Here is a 19,909-nt window from a genome sequence, read left to right on the forward strand (position 1 = left end):
AGGCTGATTATTTGAATCCTGTCTCTAATGTTTCTCTGAGGGAATTCTTTTTGTTACACATTTTAAACAAATTTCTCAATAATACAAGCCTTAGTACCGAAAAGATGCATTCTGTGCTCACCGATTAAAATGTATTTCCCAATAAGTTATTGAGCCATCAGTCAAGACGTATAAACACAAAAGCCAAACATTCATTTAAACCTCATAAGTCAACTTTCACTGGTTAATTATGTGCTGACAGTTGACAAATACCAGCACAACGCCTTCCGAGAACCCTGTCAAACTTCTGTTCAACATTCATTCATTTTTGTCAAGATAACATTGTGAGATCTTCTGCTGAATCATATATCTAGTGTGATTATTACAAGAAAACAGGCTTTTTACCAGATAATTGCACCATAGTGTATCAAGAATAATGTATTAGTTCGTAGTATTTACTTGTCACACAATGAATGAGCAATTAGTTTTTAACAATTCATTTTTTATTTGCCAGAAATATTTGTATTTTCATTAAATATTATGTTTTAAATCAACAAACATTTTAAGTACATTCTTTTATCATTCACTTTTTTTTTGTTCAATACCTTTTTTCCTAATAATATGCAATAAACAAACAAACAAAATGTATAAATAAATAAATAATTATTTGGTTTAGGATTTTTAAACAAAAACAAACAAGCAAATAAATAAATAGGCAATGTGGTTTTGGCCTGGTCATGTTTCTCTTTTTCAGTTGAGCCAACTTAAATTTTTAAGGCAACCAGCTTCAGCAGATTTTTGAGTTTTCTCAACTTGTCGTTTATACAACAAAAATTTGAGAATCTCCCACAAAAATAAGTTGAGCAAACTCAAAAATCTGCTGAAGCTGGTTGCCTTAAAGTTGGCTCAACATTTTTTTAATTTTTTTTATTACAGTGCACTGATCAAAGCTAAAACCGCTGCTCCACATGCTTTCGCCTTAGACAATACATTAGTCTGAGTCAAGACAAGTCAATTTTGTTGGTATATAGTTTCCACAATATACATTCACAAAAATACAGCTACACAAAAATGTATGTTAATAATGTTTGTAATACCTAAATGCCTAATTATCCACACATTTAGCAGTTTAGAGCTAGGCGATGGGATAAACTGATGTTTTATTGGAGGATTGGTAAATACTATCTGACACACTCATGTATTGCCATTCAAATAGATTTAACCTTCTCTTGCATAGACATCATATTAGTCATCTTCCTTGGGTTTGTCTGGACAACATAAACAGGAAAATCACAATCTACTATACAATGACTAAACATTCCATGACTCAACACAATGAAGTGACTAAGATGTTTCTACAGCTCCCAGGTTTCATGCTTCAAGTTTATGTGTAGGATTAGCCGGCGGATAGGGAGTTTTGTTGCAGACAGCCCTGGTATCCCAGTGACAGAAATTCCACACCAACAGAGCAAATTTTTAACCTACTGACAACAAGTCACAGACAGATAGCACATTCATTCTTCTTCAAGTGTGAGTAATCAATCATGATCATCAATCATTAGCTGAAATGATCAAAAACAGGGGTTCCTGTCCAGGCTGCAAAAAGTGGAGAAAAGTGCGGGTATGCAGAACAAACAAGCTCAAGTTTCCAAAACACTCAGATTAGATCAAGACACAGCTGTAAGCACCAAAGAATTTAAGGGGGACAATGAACACATATATATTAAAAGTCACATTAGGAATTTAAAAATAATCATAAAGATACCAAAAACATTCACATCTACACATCTAAAACATAAGGTGTGGGGAATCTTTAAGAGGTGAAGAAACAAGCAGCAAACATTCTCTGGTTACCAATACTGACTACAAAGCGTGTCCATCCCATGTGTGAAAGTTTTGCACATTTTTTGGACAAAAGCTTTGGACATTTGAACATTTACAATCTGTTCTTTTCTTTTTATCTTTTTACTTATTTATTATTAGCTACTGCACCATATATCATATTTTTGCTCAGTTTGGAAAAAATGTATGTGTTTTTTTCTCCTCGAGTGTGAGCTCCATTTTCTCTTATAATATATTAGCAAAAAAGTCTGATCTATTAAATAAATAAATGGATTTTTATAGCTATTATTTCATATATTCACCAAGGAATTCACCATGAATGAACCGCATCTGCTGATAGTTTATTTGTGCATTGTGTCTGCATTGTTTTAGCGCCTCATTTGTGACCCTGGATCACAAAACCAGTCTCAAGTCGCTGGGGTATATTTGTAGCAATAGCCAAAAATACATTGTATGGGTGAAAATGATCAATTTTTCTTTTATGCCAAAAATCATTAGGATATTAAGTAAAGATCATGTACCATGAAGATATTTTGTAAATGTCTTACCATAAATATATCAAAACATTTTTAATTAGTAATATGCATTGCTAAGAACTTCATTTGGGCAACTTTAAAGGCGATTTTCTCAATATTTAGATTTTTTTGCAACCTCAGATTCCAGATTTTCAAATAGTTGTATCTCAGACAAATATTGTCCGATCCTAACAAACCATACATCATTTATGCATGATGTATAAATCGCAACACTTAAGACTGGTTTTGTTGTCCAGGGTCACATTTAGTAAAGGAATCCTGCTAATCAAGTAACATGACCAATAATGCACTTTTAACAGCTCAATTCTCCATCATGCACCTACAGAACAACACAAAATCCACAACGTAAAAACATTTCACATAACCTACTTCTTTCCATCCTCTCTCTCTCTTCAAAAAACAAATTTTCACAGTGTATTAAAAATATTCCCTTTCTATTCCAGTTCGGAACACCGTAACTTCCATTACCCAAACTTTCCCTCTTTAAGACGTGCATTCAGGCCTCGGACAGGAAAAACTTTCACTGCACTCCCACATACTACTTTTCATTTTCCACTTTCAGTTACTGGCTGCTCTGATGTCAATACTCAATGTAATGCAAATGTTTGTCGATCACGCAATTGAACTGCTTTTATGGGACTTAAATTGACCCAAAAAGGACTATATTATGTACTCATTTGTTTCTGTTTTTGTCAATACAATGAAAGTCAATTGGGGCCCAAAACACTGGACCCTATTGACATTCATCTTACAGACATTTTTCAAAATATACACAATTTTTTTAGGTTTGGAATTACATTTTAGGTGAACTATCCCTTTAAGTTAGAAAGCTCTGCTGCAAAACTATGCATTCAAGAAACTCAAAACTAGTTAACAATGCATTAGGAAATTGCAATAAAGAATGTATGTTATACGCTGTTATTCTATGTAAGCAGACTGTGATATTATCATTCACATTCAAAGAGAGTGACTCTGTACCCCAGCCTGGCTTTTCTAAATATAAAGAGCTGACTTTCCCAAGATGATCCATGTATTTCACACGGGAATGCTTAATGACATGAATCATTATCACATTACAAAAAGTAATCCCTCAGTACTCATTGGCTGTGCCTTCAGCAGGAATTTCATTTGAGTCATGAGCTTTACTCATGGGTATATTTATGTTCAAGAGGGTGTGTCTCAGGACATACTGTACTTCCTGGAAACTGCATGCTGTACATATAGACATCAAATACTTTTTAATGTGTGACCAGCATCAGTTCAAATCCAAATCTTTGTCATGAATAAGTGAACATACACTTGTCTTGTGCATACTCGCGGATGTCTGTATGTCCATGACTATGTGCAAGATTTTAGAGACACTATTTTAGAATGTAAGATCATGTTGCATTAACCTGATCCTGGCTGAGGGAGTAGAAGAGATAGAGCTTCCATATGTGGACGATCTAAAGGTAGCTCAATTAAAGCAAGGAAGTTATTCAGAGATTAAAACCTTGTGTTTGGCCAGTTATGAACACAGACGAACTTTGCCAAAAGACACACCGGTTGCTGTTTACCTTATTTCACATGACTACCCTATGTGATCCTCTTTAATACACTGAAATCTCACATTATAAACTGAAATGATAATTTCATTTCACATTATAAACTGTAGAAATGTTTTGCTATGTTGGTTCTCTCCCTATACTAAAATAAACACACTACAGTTGAACCTGCAGTGGCCCCAAAAAGTTAAGGGCCAAAAATATTAAATGGCACAACTGTTTTTGACATTGAAAGAAATAATAAATGCTTCTTGAGCACCAAATTAACATATTAGAATCATTTCTGAAGAATCATGTGACTGCTGAAAATTCAGCTTTGACATTTAAGGATCTTAATGTATATTAAGAATAAAAAAACAGTTACTTGATAATTTGAAATAAAATTGTACAATATTACTGTTTTTACTGCATTTTTGAACAAATAAATGCAGCTGTGTGAAAATTCTTACCCCAAAATTTTGAATAGTAGTATTTGTATTTTTTTAAATAATTTTTAACCTAACATTAAACTTGTTTTTAACCTGACATTAAACATCAAACTTGTTTGATTTTAAGGCAACTGCATCAAACTGGTTTAAAACATACAAGGCAAGTATTTGGGTTTATAAGTCACTTCCTTTTTCTTTACTTTGCTAATGTACTTTAGAGGGGGCCTTGCCATGGTGATATCAGGTAAATCACACAAGGGTCAAAGGTTAAATCATTCAGTCTGAGTGTGCATACCCCAACTCAAGATTTGGCCAACCTAAAATTTAACAGCACTTTGCATATTTAAAAGCTACTCCTCCCTGAACACAAGGTCACCCTGGGTCAACAGCAGCCGTAAGACAGTCATCTATGGAACCTTGTGTTTGGTTAAGGTTAAAGGATGCACTCCGCTGATCAAACACAGGCTCCCTTACCTGGTTACCATACAACCTCACAATCAGGCAGCTCAATAAGCATTTCCTAGGGTCAAAGGTCAGTTTCTAGTTCGGAGACAGATGTGGTAAAAGGGGGAGGAAGGTGTGGGCTGAATGTGATGTCATACCAGCCATGAAACCCGATCCTGCATTTGAAGAGTGCTGTGAATGTTTCATTTAAAAGAAACCTAAACATAGGACAGGTTTCATTCCGGTTAAAATTAGTTCATGCATCTTATTTAAGAGACATATGTGAAGAGTATCATGTTCAGATGTTACAAACAGAAATGACACCAAAATATCCGCTGTGCTGCATTTCTATCGTATCCATCAGTACTAAACTGGTTCCACGGTGGCACACACACCAGAGCATCAATAACCTGGCACTTTTAAAATGATCCTAAAATGGAGGAAATATTAATGTTACAGATTTGGCTCGATGTAATTTGATAAATTATCCACTCTAATTCAATCTGTGTATTTCTTAGTCTTCTCTAAATCTGCCTCTTTTCAGCAGGTGTCACAAAAATCAAAAGCAACACAAAAGGGAAAACTGGTCAGTCTCAGTGGGTCATGGAACACTCAAACTGGTGCCAAAGAGAGAGATTTTGGAATTTGCCACCATGTGACACTTCATAAAGGTCTAAAAGAAGACAAAAATGGTACACACTCAGATCATAAAGAGTTTTTTAACAGGTTTGATATCATTCAACAGGCCTTGTGCAATCCATCTAACATTCGGGATTCAAAGAAAAGGTGCAACCTGACCTCTTGTCAGTAAATGCAGGTAGCTTGTGTAAAGTGTGCTGTCACTTGAAACAAAATTACCTGTAACTGGAAATAAATCAAACTCTAATGGGTTTTTGTATTAACCTATAAGTTGCTAGAATGTATAAAATAAGGGAAATAAGTTCCTTTTGTGTAAAATAAAATGATCTCCAACATTAGGTTTTGCATAAAATCCCTCTAGAGGATTCATTCAGACTCAGTATTCCCTGATATTCAGACTTAAACAGGCCGTCTGGGTCCAGTTCTCCTCTATAATAAACGGGGGCGATATTTATAGATCTCTCCTCAGGACCCAGTCCTGCAGACATGGGGCAGAAGTGGGATTATGGGAGAGGATGGTTACACACTTAAGAATATGAGCCATGCAAGGCATTCAGTCTGCTTTGTAATATGTATTGTGAAAAAGGTTTCACAAATAAATTCAATAAAGAAAAAAGAAAAAAAGAAGAGTAAAATAGTGGAATATTATTACAATTTAAAATAACTGTTTTATATTTTAATATATTTTAAATGTAATTGTTTCCTGCAATGACAAAGCTGAATTTTTATTGTCTTCAGTGTCACATGGCACAATCGATTTCATGCATCCTAGCTTAATAATAGTATTAATTTCTATAAAACATATTTTGAATGCTAATGTATATAATAATACTTTCCAGAGTCTGCTTAGATCATTCCTGTTCACAACTTGATATTGCATGCCTTATATGTAAATATCGGGGTGAATATTATAAGATAAATATTATGAAACTGCAGTAAATTAGTCATCATATCTGCACAAATAGGGTGATGCATTCTCCAAGAATAAATGATTAACACTTGGTAAACTTGTCTCATAAGGCATGTTGTTTATAGACAGTCCCTTACTGGACGACTGAAGACCCTGACACACCAGGTGGGTTGAAGACGTCTGAATTAAATCTGAATTAAACGGACCCGTCAGCATGTGTTTTAACAGAAACAGCTGTAGAACTCATGCCAATCCAAAGTTTCAAAGTTTCACTAGTGCCTCTAGGTTTAGTCTTTTGCAACTCTGGAGTCAGACGCATCTGTGCCAATCAATATGGAACTACTTATAACCCAACGCCAATGACGGAGCTATAGCCCCCTCTTCTCCAGACGCACACAATCACAGTCGCACATATGGTGCATTCACACACGGACAGTGACAGCCGCGACTCGAGTACCTTTATACTTCTCCCTGACGTTCTCGTAGGCTTGCACAAACTCCTGCTCGTCTACTTGAGCAGTCACGCTGGCTGGATCGTACATGGACATGGCCCTGGAGTGAGGTCAGGTCAATCTCTCGTCTGTTTTGCCGCCTTCTCTTACTTTGAGTCCCTCTTCGGACGTGCCTTCCTGACGACTGGTCTGTCAGAACAGACTGGTGTGTTTGTACAGTCTCTCTCTCTCCAGGCTGCGTGTGAGTATGTATGTGTGTGTGTGTATGAGTAAGTGTGTGAGTGAGTATTCCCCCACAGTTCTGGCTCTCGTTCCAGACCACCAGTACCACTCCCCTCCTCAAGCTTGAGAAATACCAACACACACACAGCACGGTCCCACCTCTTAAAGGCATACATGCAACACACATGCATGGACACACACGAGCAACAAGCTGCTTTCTAAGGACATCAGATCAAGTACAATGAAGCATTATGAAGCCGACCAAAAATATAGATCAGCATGAATGGAAAGGCATTAAGGAAGCATGTAATGTGGGCTAATATTGGCTGTGACCTGAGGGCTAAATCTCAGCAGGACTTTAATACTCTCACATACATTCGGGCTTAAAGGGGTCATATGATGCTATTTTAAAGATCATTATTTTGTGTATTTGGTGTAACAGAATATGTTGACATGCTTTAATGTTCAAAAAACACATTATTTTTCAAATACTGTACATTATTGTAGTTCCTCTATGCCCCGCCTCTCTCAAACGCGTCGTTTTCTACAAAGCCCCTCCTTCCGACAAGCGCAGTCTGCTCTGATTGGTCAACTGACCCAGTGCATTGTGATTGGCCGAACTCCACAAGCGTGCGTCGTAAATGTAATGCCCCTTTTCATAATCGCAAGCTTCAGCTTTCAAGTTAGTTTTACCATCAGTTCAAGCCCGAAAGGGGAACAGAGTCGCATAACAGACACAGTGATGATGCTCGAATGTATTTGCAGTAGGGCTGGGCGATATATCGAACACGATATTCATGCGCATCTCGTCAGTAAAGCCGGTTCCATGATTAGCGCTAAATCTCCATCACCTGTATTCAAATAGAGTGCCATTTAATACACAGAGCCGTAGTTCACTGACAAGCTATGCAATATCGCATACTAAATACTTAAATTAATAACAAAACATACTTACAGTCGCTGATTCAGAAGCGCCAGATTGTCATAGCAAAGTCGGAATTGACCCTTTTTTTTTAGAAATAGCCTTTGTGCACAGCTAGCCTTGTACTCTCCTAGGTTCACGAAACTGTCATCAACAAAATGCGTTGCACAAATTCGAACATTTGGGTTGTGCTGTTCTGTTGTAAACAAATCTTAATCAATGATTTCTAATTGCATCTACTTTCGGAAGGCCAAATAAAGTGCTTTTGCATTCGCACAGAAACACACAGTGTCTCTTTGACATGGCTGCATCAACACTACTGCGGTTACTGAAACCACGCCTTCTTTCTTTGCGTGCACATTTGGGCTGCATTAGGCAAATATTTCCACATCGTGACGTAGACATGTGGGGGCGTGCTTTAATGAGGCGTTTTAGCCCGGTCTGGATCAGCCTTCTCTTTTAGATAGAATAAATCCTTTTGTGGGAGACTTTGAGCTTTGTAACTCTGCAGATCTTATACATGCACAAACAGCTACATAACACACTAAAGAAAAGGAACACAAGAAATCGCATCATGTGACCCCTTTAATAACAACAATGTGTGAACAAACATACACAAACCCTGGCATCTACATGAGAATAACATTATGCTTAAAGGGACAGTCCACTCAAAAATGAAAATTCTTGTCAATTTACTCAACCAAAACTCATATGACTTTCTTCTGTGGGACATAAAAAAGCACAACATTTGTACAACAGACACAAAAAAAACTTGAAGAGAGGTGTGCTAGGTGTGACTTATAAATCTTGCAAGATGATTGAAAAAGCTTATTATACTAAGACCAGTAAGATAACCATCCAAAACACCCCAAAATCACCAAACAACAATCCTAGAAACCATTTGGTAACAACCCAGAACACCTTTGAAACCACTTAGCAAAGTCCTAGAAACCATCCAAAACACCAAATAAACCACCCTAGAAACCAATTTTTGGTCATCCAGCATACTCTAAAGTCTAGTAAGTAGTGTTGTCACGATACCAACATTCTAGTACAGAGATTAAAGGGGTGGTTTACTGCGATTTCACTTTTTTCATTTTAAATAGTGTGTAATGTTTCTGTTGATGCATGAACAGTATCTGCAAAGTTGCTGCACTGAAAGTTCAACGTCTTTTAAAAATCAGGAAGTTTAATGCCTACAAAAACGACTCATATGGGACTACAACGAGATACTTCCCGGGTTGCATTCGTAATAAACCCATAAATTTGCATCAACCCCTCCCTCCGGAACATGCAAAAAAGGGGGCAAGGCCATGTTCTGCGGCTTTGTCGAAGAGGAAGAGTTATAGTGGAGAGTTGTAGCCATGCCGTCGAAACGGTGTTATTTTCACCCAGCTGTCAGGTCTTCTGTGTTCGGGCTTCCTACGGATGCTGTAGTTCGTCAACAATGGTTAAAATTTATGTTTGATTATGTTCCTGACAATTACAATCCTAATTGCTCTCTGTGCTGCGCATTTTACGGAAGACAGCTTCCAGAATCTACACGAGCTCAATGCCGGATTTACACAGAAACTATTACTAAAACATGGAGCAGTTCCAACTTTAAAACCAGAGGCAGCAGTTGTTGGGCCACAACCTGTAAGTAAGATTTCATCATTTTAAATGTATTTGCATGTATAATTTCAGACGTAATGTTTTAGTTTTATCAAGGTCGTAAACAAATGCCAACGCTGGCTTTAGTAGCCAGTTAGTTAAATGCTATTTCGTGTGTCTATGACAAACGCGTACAAACATTTTGAACCCGAATTTGTAATTACAGTATTGTTCAAAATAATAGCAGTACAATGTGACTAACCAGAATAATCAAGGTTTTTAGTATATTTTTTATTGTTACGTGGCAAACAAGTTACCAGTAGGTGCAGTAGATTCTCAGAAAACAAACAAGACCCAGCATTCATGATATGGACCCTCTTAAGGCTGTGCAATTGGGAAATTATTTGAATTAGTTGAAAGGGGTGTGTTCAAAAAAATAGCAGTGTGGCATTCAATCACTGAGGTCATCAATTTTGTGAAGAAACAGGTGTGAATCAGGTGGCCCCTATTTAAGGATGAAGCCAGCACTTGCTAAACATGCATTTGAAAGCCTGAGGAAAATGGGTCGTTCAAGACATTGTTCAGAAGAACAGCGTACTTTGATTAAAAAGTTGATTGGAGAGGGGAAAACCTATAAAGAGGTGCAAAAACGTATAGGCTGTTCAGCTAAAATGATCTCCAATGCCTTAAAATGGAGAGCAAAACCAGAGAAACGTGGAAGAAAACGGAAGACAACCATCAAAATGGATCGAAGAATAACCAGAATGGCAAAGGCTCAGCCAATGATCACCTCCAGGATGATCAAAGACAGTCTGGAGTTACCTGTAAGTACTGTGACAGTTAGAAGACGTCTGTGTGAAGCTAATCTATTTTCAAGAATCCCCCGCAAAGTCCCTCTGTTAAAAAAAAAGGCATGTGCAGAAGAGGTTACAATTTGCCAAAGAACACATCAACTGGCCTAAAGAGAAATGGAGGAACATTTTGTGGACTGATGAGAGTAAAATTGTTCTTTTTGGGTCCAAGGGCCACAGGCAGTTTGTGAGACGACCCCCAAACTCTGAATTCAAGCCACAGTACACAGTGAAGACAGTGAAGCATGGTGGTGCAAGCATCATGATATGGGCATGTTTCTCCTACTATGGTGTTGGGCCTATTTATCGCATACCTGGGATCATGGATCAGTTTGCATATGTTAAAATACTTGAAGAGGTCATGTTGCCCTATGCTGAAGAGGACATGCCCTTGAAATGGTTGTTTCAACAAGACAATGACCCCAAACACACTAGTAAACGAGCAAAGTCTTGGTTCCAAACCAACAAAATTAATGTTATGGAGTGGCCAGCCCAATCTCCGGACCTTAATCCAATCGAGAACTTGTGGGGTGATATCAAAAATGCTGTTTCTGAAGCAAAACCAAGAAATGTGAATGAATTGTGGAATGTTGTTAAAGAATCATGGAGTGGAATAACAGCTGAGAGGTGCCACAAGTTGGTTGACTCCATGCCACACAGATGTGAAGCAGTTTTAAAAAACTGTGGTCATACAACTAAATATTAGTTTAGTGATTCACAGGATTGCTAAATCCTAGAAACAAAAACGTTTGTACAAAATAGTTTTGAGTTTGTACAGTCAAAGGCAGACACTGCTATTTTTTTGAACACACCCCTTTCAACTAATTGCCCAATTGCACAGCCTTAAGAGTGTGCATATCATGAATGCTGGGTCTTGTTTGTTTTCTGAGAATCTACTGCACCTACTGGTAACTTGTTTGCCACGTAGCAATACAAAATATACTAAAAACCTTGATTATTCTGGTTAGTCACATTGTACTGCTATTATTTTGAACAATACTGTATGTACTAATTTTGTAAATGTATTTTCCATGTATACTTTATGACGTAATTTTTCGATTTGATCAAGAACGTAAACACAAGCCAATGCTGTTTGGTTATAGTAGCCAGTTAGTTTGATGCTATTTTGTGTGCATAAGACAAACGTGTACAAACTTCAAAAAATGATATGTAATCACAACAGCAAACTTCCATTCAGAAACGTTTTGTAAGAGCCGTGCTTGCGGAAGTTCTGCTTGACTCTCTTCATTACCGCTTTCTGGGTCTGATTCTGGCTCAAACTGATACGGCAATATTGACACCATTATTTACATTTGACCGGAGCACATGCAGCTGTCGCCCGTGAAGGTAATTTACAAACATGAAAAGATAAAACAAAGACCAAAGAAACACTCGAGATATTGCTTAGAACAAATGGCAGGCCCATTAGTTTGAATTTACACTCTTAAGATTGAATGCACAGATCTATTTTTCTTTGTCCTGTCCTTTGCATTCATTATCACTACAGTATGTTTTTTGCAGTGTGTACTAAGAAAGAATTTATTCAGATTCTGAATACTGTTTGTTATATACCTAAAGTAAGCAAAAAAATTTCCCTGTATAATCTTCTGTTTAGCGCAAGCTCACAGTGTTCTGCACTCTTGCAAAAAAAAATCCAGTTTTAATCAAAAAAGCTATCTACAATCATCAATGAATCTCATACTTGCATCATGTCTACACCTTTGTTATAATGAAAGAATTCATAAGCGCTGAACAAAAAGCTCTGCCGTTTTGAGTTGGCTTTGTTGATTGGCTTAAAGGGTTACTCCACCCCAAAATGAAAATTGTGTCATTAATCACTTACCCCCATGTCATTCCAAACCCATAAAAACTTTGTTCGTCTTCAGAACACAATTTAAGATATTTTAGATGAAAACCGGGAGGCTTGTGACTGTCCCATTGACTGCCAATTAATTACCACTGTCAAGGCACAGAAAAGTATGAAAAGCATCGTCAGGATAGTCCATCTGCCATCGGTGGTTCAATCTGAATTTTATGATGCGACGAGAACACTTTTTGTATGCAAAGAAAATAAAAATAACAACTTTTTTTCAACAATTCGTCTCCTCTCTCCGAGTCACCGTAGTGTCATTTTGGATATTATCCACTGAACACAAACTGCATACACTCTTCTGTATCAGTATTCTATGTATTCTACGTGTATTTACGCTTTGATTTTAACGAAAATAGCTTATCCTTGTGTTGTGGCTGATACAGAAAAGCGTAGTTTACGTTCAGTGGATAATATCCAAAATGCGTTTGTTGTTCTGTTTTTTATGTTCATTTGTGTCTGATTACCTGCCAAGGGACTGCGAATGAAAACTAGCCACTGGCTAAATTCGGCACAATGCATGAAATGGAAACATTTACAGGTGCATCTCAATAAATTTGAATGTCGTGGAAAAGTTCATTTATTTCAGTAATTTAACTCAAATTGTGAAACTCGTGTATTAAATAAATTCAATGCACACAGACTAAAGTAGTTAAGTCTTTGGTTCTTTTAATTGTGATGATTTTGGCTCACGTTTAACAATAACCCACCAATTGACCTTATGCACGGTTACTTCCTGGTTGAAGATAAGCCAGCTCAGTCATTTCCGGTCAAGTGTACTGTGCTGTAAGAGCGTCCTTTACTCGGTTTCTATACATAATCCATTCACAATTAGGAGAAAAGTTTTGTTTGTCTAAGATGACCAAACATCCAAGTATTCCGTTTCAGGAATGACAAAATGTGAATGTTAAACTTACGTGAGGGAATCCGTTAAATCATACCGCGAGTCACTGCTGATTGACAGCGGTAACGGAATGAATCATCTGACGAGCCGATGTCAAAATAAAGCTGTGCATTAAGTGATTCAGACTAAATTCAGACTAACAAAACTACAGGTCTGTGTTGGATAAAACTTAAACGATGCAGCCTAGTTATTTAAATTTAATCTAAACATTTCAAAATATTGAATGCATTATTTATTTGTTATACCAACTTATTTAATTTGTATTTGACTATACAGGTATTTAAATAATTCAGCATTATAATGTGAATAATAAAATTTTAGAAGATTTTAAAAATGTGTTTATGGCTTTGAAGGTAAGATTGAGAATACCATTAAGATGTCGTTTAAGAGATTAGCCTAACTGCCTAAACAGTTACGACAGTGTTTATTTGTCAGCATTTAAATGCACAGTTATACTTACGTGGGTACTTTCCTGGACTCTGCATATAAAATTATATGTTCTTTAATAACATGAAACTGTATGTTAATTTCGCAATCATTATTTACGGTGTTGCAATTATTTAGTTTCTCAGTTTCTGATAAGAATGAGGCAGGAGATGTTTCTGTGATTGTCTCTATCTATATCTAGCACATATAAAATGAGCTTCACCGGAAGATTATGAGCTGGCTTATCTTTATCCGGAAGTTCTAAATCTCAACAAATTAGAATACTTGGTAACACTTTACAATAAGGTGTCATTTGTTAACATTAGTTAATGTATTAACTAACATGAACAAACAATGAACAATGCATTTATTACACTATTTATTAATCTTTGGTAATGTTAGTTAATGAAAATACAGTTGTTCATTGTTTATTCATGTTAGTTCACAGTGCATTAACTAATGTTAACAAACACAAATTGTGATCTTAATAATGCATTAGTAAATGCTGAAATTAACATGAACTAAGATGAATAAATGCTGTAGAAGTATTGTTCATTCTTAGTTCATGTTTACTAATGTTGTTAACTAATGAACCTTATTGTAAAGTGTTACCGAATACTTCATAAGACCAATAAAAAATTTTTTTTTGTGAATTGTTGGCCTTCTGGAAAGTATGTTCATTTACTGTATATGTACTCAATACTTGGTAGGGGCTCCTTTTGCTTTAATTACTGCCTCAATTCGGCGTGGCATGGAGGTGATCAGTTTGTGGCACTGCTGAGGTGGTATGGAAGCCCAGGTTTCTTTGACAGTGGCCTTCCGCTCATCTGCATTTTTTGGTCTCTTGTTTCTCATTTTCCTCTTGACAATACCCCATAGATTCTCTATGGGCTTCAAGTCCAGTTTGCTGGCCGGTGAGTTTGCTGGCCAGTCAAGCACACTAACACCATGGTCATTTAACCAACTTTTGATCTTTGTTTTTTTCATCTAAAATATCTTAAATTGTGTTCCGAAGACGAACGAAGCTTTTACGGGTTTGGAACAACATGGGGTAAGTGATTGATGACAAAATTTTCATTTTGGGGTGGAGTAACCCTTTAAATGTAAAAAAAAAAAAAAAAAAAAAAAAAATGCTTAAAGGGATAGTTCACCCCAAAATAAATTCTGTCAGAAAGCTCTCGGATTTCATCAAAAATATCTTGATTTGTGTTCTGAAGATGAACAAAGGTCTTAGGGGTTTGGAACGATATGAGCGTGAATAATTAATGACAGAATTTTCATTATTTAAACCTTTAAATGCTTCACAGAGCACACAGAACAGTTTGAAAACTTCAGCCTATCAGCAGGTAAATTAACCTATTTCTCTGTAAGACCAGTCTTGGTAACAAGGGTGGTATTGTTACATTTTTTAAAATTTGTAGTATTCACTTGGGACCAAATTACTGGTGCTTTGGACTACTAGCAACTACACACAATGCTACAGAGAACACTTGGCAACAATCCAGATTATCCTAGAAACAACTTAGCAATACCCTAGTAACCACCTAAACACCTTAAAAACCACCAAGCAACCACCCAGAACACTCTATAAACAACCAGCAATGCCCTAGCTACCACCCAGAACATTCTAGCACTGTTGCAGCAAATTTAGTAAAATCTAGTTCTAAAACCTAAATTAATGTGGCAGCAGTGTGACAAAGTGCCAGCAGTGGGACAAAGTAATAACACTTAATACAGAAGCTGCCAATAACAACACAATAAACACAGACTTCCTGATTGGAAACCACTAACAGAATGGAGACCAAACCAGTTACGTGTGTGTGTGTGTGTGTGTGTGTGTGTGTGTGTTTTGAGAGAGTGACAGTGATTAAATAAGTAGAGAGAGCAAATGGGAAGGGGAGAGGGGAAAAAAGCCCTTTTGTATGAAGTATGTCCTGCAGCCTATCTCAGGAGGAAATGGAAAAGCTTCCTGAGATGAAGACGGGGTTAAAGGAAGTGAACTTTTATCACTTGAAAAAGCAATTAGCTTTTAAAGAATGAAGTGGGTGCGAGACGCAATTCTGCTGCTCCTTGGCCCCTTTTTAAAAACTCAAGTCAAGCTGGTAGCAGCTATGTTTGATGTTTCACAGCCATCTTAAAAAACCCCTACGGTCTCAAGGGGGCAAACCCCACCCCTTACCATAAGAAATCCCCTACACCAGATGTGCCCTCATTACAAGCATTCCCGAGGTGGCCACCACGATCCATCAACCCGTCAGCTCTTTTCCAAAACCCTGGATAATGCTTGTCAGTATTTGACATTTTTAATGTCACTGAGAAACTCTTTCTCAAACTACTGCAAATATTTTGGCTTCAGGAGCCATAAAATGTCAAAATAAACACTGCTGACTATGCACACGCTTATATAAGAGAAGGGAATATATTTCTGGAAAAATACATAAATCCTGATCAAATCTCCCTTGCAGTTTTGGAAATGCCATGTAATAAAATCTTGTGAAATAATTTTAATCATGCCTGATATATGTCCTCTGAACAAAAACAGAAAGTGCACGATTAATCTGGGAACTGGAAATGAATTATGCTCAAATCATATTTGAACAGATTTTTTAATGTGCAGAAGAAAATACCTCATTGCTCTGATGCTAGTGTGTTGTGGCTTTGGCACGATGCTGCTATGTGGTTTAAAGCGTTGAATTGTTTTTAGTGTGTTGCTAAGGTAGTCTGGGTTGTTGCTCAGTGGAGTGAGTTAAAAGAACCAACACGTGTCTATTTTCATCATGAGATCCAAAGTACAGCGGCATTTCTACACATCTACACTGACAGAGAGCTTTTCATCTCCACTTCATAATCAGGTAATCAATAATGGCATGACACTAATGTCTCACGTTTCTACATTACAGCAGCAGGACAGATGTCTTTTTGGACTAAGGAGCTTTTAATCTTGGTCTACGTGATCAGTATCACTCAAACTCTTCACTTTAAGGGGAAAAAAATGTTTGTAGGAAACACTGTTTGAGCATAACAGTTCAGTCTAAAACACATTTCTCAGGTATTTTTGTTTGAACTACTGACACCATGTGGTGGCAGTAGGACTAACATTTGGGGGATTTAGGGCTATAAAATCTTGAAAATATTTGGCATTGCATTGGAACGAATGATCTGTCACCATCTTCTTTACTGACTGTCATTGTCTAACAAGAGAAAAAGCTAAATTACACTTGTATCAATGCACTTAACCTATTGCTCATTAGATAAAAATCAGTATTTTGATCAAAATTTATCATAGTCTCCATTGATTTACCTCAGATCTGCTTCTGAGCTTTGGCACATTGTCACTATGTGAAATGGAAAGATAATGGAAAGAATGGAAGGTCATACAGATGCTCGACTATCTAAACTATCGGTAAATAATTCACTGGATTTTTTGAGGTCTGGAGCCACGTGGAATCAACTTTACGCTATTTATAGTTCATCATGAATAATTGATTCATCCTGGAGTGGTCTCTAAAGGTTACAGATTTTCCCCAAGAACTTTCTGGAGCCAACAATGTGAAAATTTTCAGGACTAAACTAAACAAATAATTGCATGACAGCAGATGGATAGCAGGCTGTCACGCTTTAATATATCTGCATGTGTTGATTAAATTCTTAATGACATAAATGCAATCCAACTGGAGATCTTAGTAGTTTCTGTGAGGAGTAACTGATAATCAGTTAGTGCTGTGCAGTGATGGCACGGAGGAAAGATTGGATGTGTTAAAGTTCAGATGCTGAATTCCTTCCCTCAACACCTCATGAGGATTACTAAAACAGGTCTGGATGCATTTTTAAAGTATGACTGTATTTTAATGCACCATAACACTATTAACACTAAAATGCTGTATAGAAAATGTATGAAAAAAATGTATAAACAATAAAGGTAAAATTCTTTTATAAAAAGCAGGGTCTTGGGATGGAAATATCCTATGTCTGGTAACTATAACTCACTGTCTCCCTGTCAGTTTAGATCAGTGCTTGCCTCTCCATGAAACATAAAAGTCACCCCTCTCACCTTTCTCTGATGTCTACACAAGTAAAATTCCAGACATTTTAGAGCATTCTGCAGTGCTCGGTCTAGCCGGAGGCACTGTGTATGAAACCTGGCCCCTGCAAAGTTTGATCAGATTTGATTTTTGGCATGATAAATGTAATATTTAAATGAATTACTTAAGATTTTTAATTTAAGTATACTTATTCCGTTAAAAATAATTTTGAATCAATTACAGATGCTGCCACTTATTTAATGCATATTAATAATCATGATTACAATATCAAAGGACATATTTGTGTCATAATTGAGCAGCACTACAATGAATTTTAATGAAGCATTTAGCAGTGCAAAGCAAGCAAGCTAACTCATTTTCACTTTGCCAATTTACTGCCACAAGATGGCAGCCAAGTGCAGTTCAAACCTGAATTATCAAAACATCCTGTGGTAATCCAGTTTGTAAACAATTGTGTTTATTACTAGAAACATGGTCATCTCTGCAAAAAGAAAAATAAATCTTTGACACACCACAAGGCACAAGCAACAATGACCCTGAAAGTCACTTTGGATAAATGTGTACCAAATGTATAAACGTTACATGCTTTAAAGTTTCCTGAAACTGTCTCAAAAGACTACATGTGAAACAATGGGTGGTTCAACCAGACTATACACCAGCATCCTGCTTTCCACTGTGAGATAAAGATGTCAGTGTACCAGAGGAAACTCTGCCCTAATATAAAAGATTTATGGCACAGAGAAACACAGTCTTCTTAATAGTGGCAGAATCATCCCAATGTGTGCATAATGCAGATCAGAGGAACTGTATGAGATAAGAACACTGCAGTCCGGAGACCACACCCTTGCCTAATATTGTGTGAGTGTGTATCATCTGTTATGCACTCACACACACACAAAAACTGCTGTGTCAGTCCCATTGCAGCATGGCAGGGTCACACAGGGAACAGACTTATTGCAGGTTAGATATAAATAGACACACAAGCATCTTTTTCATTAAATAACAAAAAAGCAGCCTGTAACATGTTTCTGAATGTGCTTTTCTGCAGTAAATGTTCTACCTAGATTTAAAACCTGCAAGTACAGGACATCCAGAAAGCCAGTGGATGTTTTTTTTTTTTTTTTTCCTCCTAAACCAAAAGACAACAGTATCCTAAAACAGACACTTTCTATCTAATGCCATACCAACAGAAAAACAATATTAAGCAAACATAAGAAACCAAAAGCAAGTCTGTTTAAACGGAACTTCAACGGCACATTAGATACCTGCCAAGCAAGTAATATTCCTTGTGCAAAGTGGACTGCAAGTCTGTGTGTAAACACTATATTTGTCGATGCTAACACATTTAATCCCACAGGCAAATACAGTAAGCAAAGCCTCTACTACCATTTATCCATCTGTAAATATTTTTGTGACTAAAAGTGACTGGTAGACATAGGTAAACTTAGGAAGTCTTACTGGATAATGTGTCATGTAACAATATTTAAATGACATTGCAATTTGCGTGTGCTTGAAGATCTTAATGCTAAAGAGCATCTTTCTCTATTGACTGCCATTCAAAAACTTGCCATGTATTCTGACTAAAGGTGCAGTCACATTTACTGTAGTTTGGCCAATTTTTAAGGGCAAAATCCAGTCATTTCGATAGGAATCCACACAATTGGGAATTTCGCTGGAGGACGAAAGATTTCCCCACGTGGAGTTTACCAACAGAAAGCTCCTTAGTTTGACTTTTGTGTGAGCTGAGCTTCATACGTTGCTGCCATATTGACAACAGACAATGGACTTTTTTGTCCACAAAATATCACTGAAATTATGCTAATGATACTGCAATTTTCACTGCATCTAAAAAAACCTTCAAACTAATTTTCACATTGTTCCTTCAAGTTTTTTTGGCTTATAATATCAAAACATGTTTCAGAAGGGGTTCCCCAAAGAACCTTTCAATTAATAGTTCTTAAAAGAACCAATTTTTAGTTAGAACACAATCAAGAACCTTTTATGTAATTAAAAGGTTCCACAAATGCCAATAAAGAACCTTCATTTTAATCATGTATGTACTGCAATATTTTTTTATGATTCCTCTGACCTGCAATGCGAATGACTGCTCTCTCTGCAGGGTCCAGGACATCTCCGGAGGCAGATTTTGAGCGTTTGACGCGCTGGTGTTTGGGGAGGTTCCATGGTAAGGTGTCTCCAGGAAAAGGTGAAGAGCTCAGGTCACTTGCACTCTCCTCTGATGCAGACCGCTCAAGTACACGCCGGCGACCACCTGACATGACCTGGGAATGGAGGCATTAAAAC

The 19,909-nt window shown here is 37.0% G+C and overlaps 1 protein-coding gene across 1 annotated transcript in view; it reads right to left on the reverse strand.

The window, feature by feature from the left end:
• pleca (plectin a) overlaps positions 1-19,909 on the reverse strand; it is a 107,595-nt gene that overhangs the window by 78,713 nt on the left and 8,973 nt on the right. Inside the window, 1 exon segment of the mRNA XM_058753584.1 lies at positions 19,695-19,887. Coding sequence (XP_058609567.1) covers positions 19,695-19,887 — 193 coding nt within the window.

The sequence above is a fragment of the Onychostoma macrolepis genome, chromosome 19 (assembly GCF_012432095.1).
Source record: "Onychostoma macrolepis isolate SWU-2019 chromosome 19, ASM1243209v1, whole genome shotgun sequence".
NCBI lineage: Eukaryota > Metazoa > Chordata > Actinopteri > Cypriniformes > Cyprinidae > Onychostoma > Onychostoma macrolepis.